The sequence below is a fragment of the Urocitellus parryii genome, chromosome 9 (genome assembly GCF_045843805.1).
Source record: "Urocitellus parryii isolate mUroPar1 chromosome 9, mUroPar1.hap1, whole genome shotgun sequence".
In the NCBI taxonomy this organism is placed as follows: Eukaryota; Metazoa; Chordata; class Mammalia; order Rodentia; family Sciuridae; genus Urocitellus; species Urocitellus parryii.
In genome coordinates, this window is record NC_135539.1 from 478,353 (window position 1) to 489,513 (window position 11,161).

The 11,161-nt window shown below is 47.3% G+C and overlaps 1 protein-coding gene across 1 annotated transcript; it reads left to right on the forward strand.

Moving 5' to 3' along the window:
• Positions 1-203: 203 nt before the first annotated feature.
• Positions 204-9,659, forward strand: Rsl1d1 (ribosomal L1 domain containing 1). The gene is made up of 9 exons (XM_077802539.1): positions 204-351; positions 1,026-1,165; positions 3,153-3,288; positions 3,810-3,958; positions 4,041-4,142; positions 5,549-5,642; positions 5,722-5,850; positions 6,701-6,976; positions 8,988-9,659. Exons 1-9 carry the CDS (start codon positions 271-273, stop codon positions 9,306-9,308), a joined length of 1,428 nt encoding a protein of 475 aa, XP_077658665.1. The 5' UTR covers positions 204-270; the 3' UTR covers positions 9,309-9,659.
• Positions 9,660-11,161: the final 1,502 nt, after the last annotated feature.

Genomic DNA, 11,161 nt, shown 5'->3' on the forward strand with positions numbered 1-11,161 from the left:
GAGCGACAAGTGTCGCCGCGCCCCGTGCCCCTCGGAAAGCGGGGACAGCCCCGGGGAGGCGCTGCCTCGGGGCCGTCGCCGACCGCAGCCAAGCGGGCCGCCACCCGGGCCACGGCCGCGCCACGCCCAGGAACCGAACTGCGCGCCCTCCCGGAAATGACGCGGGACTCGGGTCGGGCCCTGAGTTTCCGGTTCCGGGCCTCGCGGGTGCGTGCGCACCAGGATTCGGCGCCCAGCTTCGGCCGCGAGTCCGCACGAGGTGAGGGCGCGATGGAGGGCTCGGCGGCCTCCGCCACCTCGGCTTCGACCCCGGCTGCTCCGACCTCGCGGAACCAGCTGGACCAGGAGCAGGTGAGCGGCCCCCGGGACGGGGCTTCACCGGGGGATGGCTGGGGCCGAGTGAGGCGCGGGCGCAGCGGGGGGGAGGCCGGGAAGCCCAGCGCGGCCTCCGCGCCGGGGTGCACGAGCCCGCGCCCGAGGAGGGTGTCTGGCTGGCGGTGCCCTGGGACCCGCGGTCAGTGCTGGCCGATGGACGGACCCCTGCTTCCCCGGGCGGCCTGGCTCTCCGGAGCGGGGTTTGCGAGTGTCACCCGGAGTTAGGGTCAGGGTCGAGACCCACTGCGCTCCCCAGCGGTGGTCGGGACGTGGGACTCCGCAGCCGGACGTCTCCTTACCGTGGGTTTTAGGAAAGCCCGCGGTTTCCCGGCGTCGCCGGAAAGATGATGCCTGTGGGCCGCCTGGGCCAGCACCTGGCACGGGGCACTCGTGTGGGCGCTTTCCCTGGGGCCACTGACCTTCTTACCGAGGACAGGAGCATCGCTTCCGGGCGCCTGGTGTAAGCCGCGCTCAGGAGGGTACTTAGGCGTTTTGGTGGATGCTTAAGTTCCTGAGTATGTATTTCAGGATCCTAATAAGTAGGTGGTCGAGGTGGCCTGTTAAAATAGAGGGGGGAGCAAATACATATGTTGTGGGAGGGACGAATGTTAAATCAGTTTGGGATAATATAACTTATCTCCACTTTGCAGATTAAAAAGGCATTGGAAGCTCTGTTGACGCATTCCAGGTCCAGGAAAAACGACAATGGCTTGCTTTTGAATGAGAATGAAAATTTATTTTTAATGGTGGTATTATGGAAAATTCCAGAAAAAGAACTGAGGATCAGATTGTGAGTTCTGATTTTTCTACGGTTGTTAATGTGCTTGTTCCTTCTAGGTAACTAACAATTGCACCTTTGTTTCTAATGCAAACTTCACAAACTCAAAAATCTGAGACAAAGCATTGATGCCTAAAAGAACAATAGCACTTGGGACTTAAATTATCTAGAAATGTCACCAGTTTTCCTGAGGCTATTAGATGTCCATTCAAAAACCTAGTGCTTGAGAGATCTAAAGTAAGCAGGGTACACCTGTAATCCCAGGGCTTGGAGGCTTGGGAGGCTGATACACAAGGATGGCAAATCAAGACCAGCCTCAGCAAAAAGCCAGGCCCTAAGCAACTCAGTGAGACCCTTTCTCTTAAGTAAAATAGAAAAGAGGGCTGAGGGTATGGCTCAGTGGTCCAGTGACCCTGAGTTCAATCCCTGCTACCAAAAAAAAAAAAAAAAGGGAAGAGGGAGATTTAAAGTAAAATAAGTAGCTCAAACTAAAATATTTGAGGTCCAGACTCCTTAAGAGAAACTGAAAAGCTTGGCACTGAACTCCTTTTTATAGAAAAGGAACTCTGATTGTATATTATTCCTGCAAGTCAGATTATTCAGTCAGATTGCTTTTCCCTAGATTGGGCAGATTCCATACAATATTTGGGACCTACTGATGTTAGTTTTTGATCCGAAACTCAAGTTTAACAGTTTTCATTCTATCTGGCAACACTGCTTTTCTATCCAATCTGTCAAAGAGCCAGCTCTGCTCAAGAAAGCAGTGTGTAGGGATGACCATTTCCTTTCTCTTTTAACCAAGGAAATGTTTCTTCACAACATGTAGGCCTAAGAAATTCTGTTTAAGACTCAACAGTGGGCTGGGATGTGGCTCAAGCGGTAGTGCGCTCGCCTGGCATGCGTGCAGCCCGGGTTCGATCCTCAGCACCACATACCAACAAAGATGTTGTGTCCACTGAAAACTTTAAAAAAAAAAAAAAAGACTCAACAGTGTGTGTTTACTGGTTCCTCTGGAGTTAATAATCTTAGTAATTATATATGTACTCTTTAGGTATCTTTATGATTATATTTTAACTATTTTTTTGAGAGGTGGGGATTTTTTAATATTTATTTTTTAGTTTTCGGCAGATATTTTAACTCTTATTGTGTCTCAAATGTTAACTGATATTTTGGTGTGTGGGTGTTTTAGGTGGATTACTTGAATCCCCACCCCTGTGCTGGGATTGAACCCAGAGGCACTGTACACTGAGCTGCATAGCCAACCCTTTTTATTTTGCCCAAATTGGCCTTGAACTTGTGATCTTTTTGTCTCAGCCTTCTGCGTAGCAGGTGTGCACCACCATTCCTAGCACTTTACTTGAATCTTATGTCCCTTCTCCATTTCTAGAAATGCCATTAGTTTTCTGAGAGCTATTAGGTCTATTGATCAAAAAAAACTAGTGTTGAAAACTAGTCTTTTTTTTTTTTTTTTTTTAACAGTACTGGGGAGTGAACCTCACACTCCTCACATGTGTGAGGCAAGCAAGGGTACTACTACTAAGTTACACCCTGGCCCTAAAAGTATTTCTTCTCTGTTTTGTTACTAGGAATTGAATCCAGGTACCTGCTTTTTTCTTTTTGGTGCTGGGCATTGAACCCAGGGTGCTTAACCACTGAGCTACTTCTCCAGCCCTTTTTTATTTTTTTAAGACGCCGAGTTTTGCTAAGTTGCTCAGAGCCCCATACTAAGTTGCTGAGGCTAGCTTTGAACTTGCAGTTCTCTTTTTTTTTTTTTTTTGAACTTGCAGTTCTCTTGCCTCAGCCCATTGAGTAGCTGGGATTGCAGGTGTGCATGCCTCACTCCTAGATACGTTTCTTGATGTGGTTCTCAGTACAGTATTTGCTTAAATAGCACGGGTGAAGATTATAAAGATGGCACTAAATGTATGTTCTGGCTAATGTAAGCAACCCCTTTTCTAGAGCAGTGCTTCACTCCTTGGTTCCTTCTTGTGTTTTGCAGGTCCTTGCCTCATGGTATTCGATCAGATCTGTCAGAAGTCTGTTTATTTACTAAGGATGAGCGCCCATCAGTCGAAGAGACAGAACGTTTCTACAGAAAACTTTTGAACAAGCATGGAATTAAAACCATCTCTCGGGTAGGAAGCAGGTTAATATTTTCAAGTCATTTCAAAGATTTAATTGAAAGGGAGTGATAGTGCATTGCTATATTGTTTAGTATTTTCTGTGTTTTAAAATTTGACTTTTATGGCTCTGAGTAAGATGTATTTTCTGTCTTGCCTGTGATAGAGGAGTTGTTGAGGTTTGTGACCTAAAAGCTAGAGTTTGCATCAGTAACTTATATCTTACAAATTACAAAACATTTATGTCTCTGTCCTCGCAAAGTGCCGTGTCTTTTCGGGAGCATCACCCTCTTTTACAGTTGTTGGTGTTCTTTATTTTCCCTGGGAGCTTTGGCTAGTGTCCTTTGTCATTTGCCTCTCTATTCCTAGCTTTTAGCATAGCCCCTGATACATTTTGGCGCTCATGTGTTCAATGCCCTGTGAAGGGCATGGCTTTTAGGACATTTTAAAACTCTGAATACAAATTTTAGCCCAAGTATTTTTTCTCCTTGTTTGGGTTCTTAATTTCTTGTATTTTTACTCTTTGTATTTTCTAGATTATTCCTTTCAAAGCCTTAAAAACAGAGTATAAAGCCTATGAAGCCAAGCTCCGCCTTCTGAGTAGTTTTGACTTCTTCCTCGCAGATGACAGAATCCGGCGGCTTTTGCCCTCACACATAGGGAAGCATTTCTACCGCAGGAAGAAGTAAGCCTCTCTGCGGGGACTGGACTTACAGCACAGAAATGAGAGTGTGTGTGCAGTGTTCTGATTCTGTGTGTTCTTGTAGAGTTCCAGTTCCTGTGAACCTTCTGGCAAAGAATTTATCGAAAGAAATCAACAGCTCTGTAGGTGGAACCGTCCTAAACATCTCCAAGAGTGGTTCTTGCAGGTGGGCAACAGACATTTGGGACCTTTTTAAATCTTTTTCTTTTTTTTTTTTTTTTTTAAGAGAGAGGGAGAAAGAGAGAATTTTAATATTTATTTTTTAGTATTTGGTGGACCCAACATCTTTGTTGGTATGTGGTGCTGAGGATGGAACCCGGGCCGCACGCATGCCAGGCAATCGCGCTACCGCTTGAGCCACATCCCCAGCCCCGCCTTTTTAAATCTTATAGTTAATAGTAATTTATCCACTTTTTAGAGGGGCACTGTGTATGAAACCAGGTTCTTCCATTAAAGCCAAACCCCTTCCTTAGAAGTATTTGGCTCTCTCAGGTAGGGCTGCTTAATGGACGTTTCTCCTCTGGTGGAAATGGTCTCCATCCCTGCTGGCTCTCTAGTAGCCCTAGCCACACGTGGCTGCATCTGTGGAACTGAGTTTTTTACGTGATTTTAGATAGGCGCATGTAGCTAGTGACTGGTGAGTGGGACTGATGCTTGGGCCACATCAGTGTGATTCAGAGTTTGCATATCATCCTTTAAAGTGAAGTTCCGCCTCAGTCTTGGTTCAATTTCTTGTTGTTGAATTCAGTGTCCCTCTTCCATCCGATTTTACAGCATGTTTGCTTTGCTCTTGGTTTATTTAACTGGTGCATTGGCCTAGTGGTGAGATTGTTACTTATGTGCATGGGCACACAGTGTAGCAGTGGGATCTGGTCAGACTCACTCCCCCACTGGCCTCTTGGTTTGATCTTAATCTGGGACACAGAGGTAGGTGGAGCCCCCGTGCCCAGACTTGAGTGCCAGGAAGCAACTTTTAAGGAGTGATTTCCTCTCAGCTTTAGATGGTAGGGAGTGTGGCGCAGACAGTGTGTCTCAGGTAAACCAGAGAGGGGTGAGCGAGGCGGGTGGGCTCTGGTCTTGTCTGTCTGCCTGGGGTGGACCGGGAGCCAGCAGGCAGCTGGGCTGAGGGAGGTGTGGGTGGCAGCTGCCGCTTGTCCTCCACCCACACCTCTCGCTGTGCTTCAGCTGGAGGGACTGGCCAGGCTCTTGCCAGAAGGTGCTGTTCCTTGAGAGACAGGGACTCTCTTTTAGGGACAGCTGGGTCCAGGCAGTGGAACTGTAAGGTAGCCGTGAGCTTCCTGGGGGTTCCCTGACAATAGCTGCAGGGCCCAAGCAGCCTGTGGGTTTTGTGGGATGGAGGTGGACCCTCCCGTGGCCCAGCCTTCCACAGTTAGGGGCCGGTGCTTCAATCACCCCTGTGTGGTAAGACAGTGAAGACAATTTAGAATATGAAAGATTATAATCTTTATTTAGAACTTACTTGGAACCTAAGATTTTAGCATTTCTCACAGACGTTGCCTGTGCTTTTGACATTTTTAAAATTTTTCATCTAGTAACTAAATTAAATTTCAGCACTGTACGCATCGGTCACACTGGGATGCAGATTCAGCACATTATTGAAAACATCATTACCGTCACAAAAACTCTTTCAGAGAAACTGCCAGAGGTAAGGTCTGACAAGTGCACCCATTGATCCTTCAAAAGAAGCACATTGCACACAGGTGACGTTCTCCTCTCTGTTCCAGAAGTGGGAGAGCGTGAAGCTTCTCTTTGTGAAGACTGAGAGGTCTGTTTCCCTTCCCATCTTCTCCTCTTTTGTCAGCTGTCAGAATGAGAACGACAGAGTGTCCTTCCGTAAACTGAAGGAAGAAAAGGTTAGTCGGACCTTAAACGCTGGATGGCTTGAAAAGGTCAGGGCTGGGAGCTTGGCTTCCAGAGGACTGCTCAGTCTCCATCACTGCCCTCACTGCCCAGCATTCCTGGGGGCTGTGCTTTGTGTTCATTGTTCCCACTACGCTCACGAGATTAGTTCATACTGGTGTAAATAATTGGCAATTGGCTCACACAGCTAAAGTACTGGACATGGAACCCATGGGCACTCACTCCACCTTTGATTTGCATCCCACCTTGTTTCAGATTTTTGGTCTTGCTAAATTACCCAGGCTGGCCTTGAACTTTGATCTGCCTGCCTCAGCCTCCTACGTAGCTAGGAATACAGAAATACACCGCTGAGCCTACTCTTTTTAGAATTTTTTTTAATATTTATTTTTTAGTTCTCGGCAGACACAACATCTTTGTTGGTATGTGGTGCTGAGGATTGAACCCCGGGCCGCACGCGTGCCAGGCGAGCGCGCTAACGCTTGAGCCACATCCCCAGCCCCATGAGCTTACTCTTACCTGTGTAAATATTTTGTTGTTTTTAACTTTTGACTACTGTCTGAAATGGGGGGGAGAGGTCAGGATTCCCTTTAATAATGGCTTTCCTGAGCTAATAGTTCACAAACCATATAATTTGGGGTTACTTATTACTCACAACTGAGAATGGTTTTCACCATCTACCAGTGTGCAACATGCTGCATGAGGTGCAGGTGCTCTCCGCTCAGTCTTGCTAAGGTTTCCCAGGAGATGATGAGTACCCAGAACCGCCAGTGCTGACTCTGTGCCACTGGTTTTTCTATAGAAATATTCACCCACCGCTAAAATTATACTGTTGGTTGTTGGTAGGAAGCGAAGCAAAAAGAGAAAGAGAGAAAACTCCGTGAAAAACAGAAGTTGAAGAAGAAGAAAAACAAGAAGTTAAGGCAACGGGCTAGGGAGGCTGCAGCCCTAAGTAAAGGTGACTCCGCGGCACCTAAAACGGGGGGTCCAGCGAAGAGCCCTGGATCCCAGAAGATAAAGACCAAACGGGTAAAGCCCCAGTTAAAAGCAGCAGATACGTCTGATGAGGAAATTCCACAGCTGGTACCCATAGGCAGCTCTCTGGCTAAAGAAAATGTTAAGGTATTTTTATTGACATTTATTCACAGTGAAATGTTTTATGACTACTATGTCAATGACAGAAGATGAAAATTACCAGAGTAAGCCTCCAGAACCATGATTATAATCTGTAAGAGTAAGAAACATTTCCTATGGATTTAAAAGGCAGACAAGGGTATTTATTTCTGTTCCTGAAAGTAGGTCTTGTCTCAACACATAATTAATCTCAGGAAACTTCCTAGAGCAAGTGCTAGATCCTGCCGTTAAAACCGCTCGCCTTGACTCCTCGCCCTGTGCCTGCAGTGGCTCATTGTAGGAATCTGGCTTCGTGGGGTTTTGCAGATGCCTTCAAGTAATGGGTTACCTTTTGGTTCTTTTATATATATATGTTTTAGTTGTAGGTGGACACAGTGTTTTATTTATCTATTGTGTGATGCTAACGATCAACCCAGGGCCTCCTACGTGCTAGGCAAGTCAATGTTCTACCACTGAACCATAACCCCACTCCCACCTTTTGGATCCTTGATAATCTTTCTACTCATACGTTATCTTGTCCAGTTATTGGGGAACTCTTAAAAATAAAGGGGGGTGGTAATAGGTCCCCAGGAGACTAGAACATTGCCCTTGTGGGTTCATAGAAGACAGTGCTCCTCTCAGCTGAGCCTCTACCTGCTGTGGCACATGGTCCCCAGGTGGGAGCGGTGGTTCCTTTAAGTGTTTTGAGGTTTTCTGTTTTCGAACAGGGTTTTGAACCCAGGGGCACTTAACCACTGAGCCACATCCCCAGCCCTTTTTATTTTTTTATTTTGAGACAGTGCCACACTAAGTTTCTGAGGCTGACTTTGAATTTGCCCCCCTGCCTCAGCCTCCCAAGCCACTGGGATTACAAGTGTTTGCCGCCATGTCCAGCTTGAGTTTTTAATATATAAGTGATCGTGGTAGTGCTCATAAACTCTGAGTGTTTTTAGAAAAAGCTGTTCTGTGACAAGGGGACTGCCAGGTGATGTGTTAGGACTTAGTGGGAGCACAGCCAGCCGGCCGCAGTGACAGGCCCCTGGGAACCACTCTGGGAGGTGTGATCATGGCAGTAGTGCTCACCGCTTCTGCCCACTGAGGAGCAGACAGGGTGCGTCCGTGTCCTGGCAGCAGCGTCCCACCTTTACTAGGAGTCACTTTTGATACTAGGGGTGGTTATAACCGATTAGGATTCTTGGGGAGTTTTATTTTTTGTGTTCAAATTTTCCATAATAATAAAACGTACACTCTGTGTTTACATAAAAACAAAGCAGCCCACTTCTTAGTTGGCCACACAGCCCATGGCTAGGTCCCACCAGCAGCCATCTGGGCTGCTGGGGAAACCTAGGATCCCTGGCATGTGGCACCCCACCCCCCCATGAGCCTCAAAACCTGGCTCTGGGTGTGGTTGCTAGTCGTCTCCTGGCAGGGTTCTCTGCACCTGCTCTGAAAGCCCTCCCCACCTCCTGAAGAGAACTCACTGTGCCTGTGCGCTGGAGCAGAGCCAGCAGGGCTCACTCTCCCCTACTGTCCCCCCAAGACCTGTTTCCATGGTTCTCCCTCATTGGACCCGGGAGACCTCTGAGTTCCTTTCACAGTCTGCTGTGGCCCGTGACTGTCTCACAATGTCGGCAAAGCAGTAGAAAGGGCCGGTTCTCGGTCTCCGTGCTGAGATCGCCTTAGAAGTTCACTCAAAAGCAGTAACCCCTGGGCTGGGGATGTGGCTCCAGCGGTAGCGCGCTCGCCTGGCATGCGTGCGGCCCGGGTTCGATCCTCAGCACCACATACCAACAAAGATGTTGTGTCCGCCGAGAACTAAGGAAAAAAAATAAATATTAAAATTCTCTCTCCGTCTCCCTCTCTCTCCTTCTCTCTTTAAAAAAAATAAAGTGTTAAAAAAAGAAAAGAAGTCACTCCTCTCCAAAGTGATGGAGTGCTTTAAAAAAAGCAGTAACCCGGGAACAGATGCCAGGGTTGTTTGTTCCAGATTTAACTCTCTTCTTTTTGGATGCAAAAACAGGCCACAGGAAAGAAGTCTCCCAACAAAAGTCTTGGTCCCAGCACCCCTCGTGCCAAGAAGAGAAAGGCCCCGCCAGCTACAGAGACCCCAGAATCTGCAGAGCCCGAGACCCCAGGTAAAGGCCCAACAAAGCAGCCAAAAGTGGAACAGAAGAAAACAGAAAGAAGCTCTGCACTGGGGAAAAAAGACCTGAGACAGACTCCAAAGAAGCCAGAGGCCAAGCTCTTCACTACTCCCAGCAAATCTGCAAGAAAATCTCCCAAAACCCCCAAACAGTGGCTGAAGAAGGCCAAAGTAGCCCAGTCCACCCCAAATCAGTGACTCACCCAGCCGGAGCAGCGGTCACCCCAAGAGCTTTTCAAAAATACTTGGGCCCTGGGCTGGGTGGAGTACTAGACACACATGGCCCTGCGTGCCCTCCCTCGCACCACAAAGAACCAATTAAAAACTCAGTCCTGACACCCCCACCCCCCCTGCAACCTTCTCCAAAGGGGTGGCCTGTACCTGAATATCCCAGAAACCTGCCCTGGGGATCCTGACAAGGACCTGGTTCTAAGAGCCAGTGCTTTGAAGTGAAATCTGTTTTTTAATTTTGCCCTGTGTATTTGCTAATGTAATAGAGGGAAAGTAGAGTGCTTCTCCCTGGTCGTGTTGGATTATTAAAATATGATGTTAATTACAGTTTTGTGGTTTTATTATTAAAATGTAATGTTGGCAGCATCCAGTTTGACTCAGGCCTATGGTGCGACCTGTTCCTCCTCAGTGGAGTAGTGCACGGGTGAGGTCGAAGCTCCTGTGACCAGTCATTTCACCTCTGAACTTGGTTCGCACATGAGCTTTTGGGAGATGACACTAAACCATGGCAGATGGTGTGGCTCCTGTTGGGTCTTGATGGTGGTCAGTGAGGCGCGTAGGAGGTGAGGGAAATGAACGCAGACACGTTAACATGGAGAGGCCCCGGGTTGCATCCTGCCTACTGGAGGAACTTGTACCATCCATAAGCTTCCTGTTTTCCACTCGAGTGTGACAGTGCCAAGACCCTGGAGGCTGGGCCGCGTGTGAAGTCTGCTGAGTTGTCAGATAACTCTGAGGTGGTAGATGACTTCTTGAGCGCTCAGCCTTTCCCCGGCACATCCCAAGCAGTAAGTGGTGGACTTAGGGTAGTATGAGGTGTCTTCAAAGATGACGTGGTTCAGAGGTGAGGAGTGAAAGTCTCACTTGTATTTTTGGTAGCATAAATAACATTGTAGGACTGGGGTTGGTTGTGGCTCAGCAGGAAAGTGTTCGCCTAGCGCCTCAGCACCACATAGAAACAAATAGATGTTTTGGGGTTTTTTTTTAAGAGAATTTTTTTAATATTTATTTTTTAGTTCTTGGCGGACACAACATCCTTGTTGGTATGTGGTGCTGAGGATGGAACCCGGGCGGCACGCATGCCAGGCGAGCGTGCTACTGCTTGAGCCACATCCCCAGCCCTGTATTTTTTAAAATAAATAATGTGATACTTTTTTACAAAATGTCTAAAATGCAAAACAGTGATTCCCACAATCCTTTCAGTCCATTCCGTGGACTGTGGAGGATGGGCTTTTGTCTGTCCTCCAAAGAAAGGTTCTCAGGGAACCAGGTCTCAAAGCCCCGCTGCTCTGCGGGAGGGACACCACACACCTAGACATGGTGATCCCCATGTGACTCAATCTTCAGGGATCTCCATATGGTTTTCAATGCCAGGTGACTCCTGGGCCTGCAACTTTGTTTTGTTGAATATGATGAGGCCGTTTGCTCATGCATCTAGTATGTATGTGATATTTTCCCTAAGTATTTTAAATTCCATTTTTTTTTAATCAGGGGTTGAATTTAGTGGTGCTTAACCATTGAGCCACATTGCTAGTCCTTTATTTTTCATTTTAGGACAGGTTCTTACTATGTTGCTAAAGTCCTTGCTAAATTGCTGACTTTGGCCTCAAACTTGCCATCCTCCTGCCTCAGCCTCCCAAATTGCTGGGATGACGGGCATGTACAACCATGCCCCACTAGATTTAAAATACTTGACAAAAACACCTGTATTTTGACAAGGGAATGCCACAGTTATGGAATTGTTGATAATCTGAATTATAATGAAAAAAAATATGTCCAAATACTAGCTATTAGGTTTCCCAGGCTGGAGAAGTAGAGGG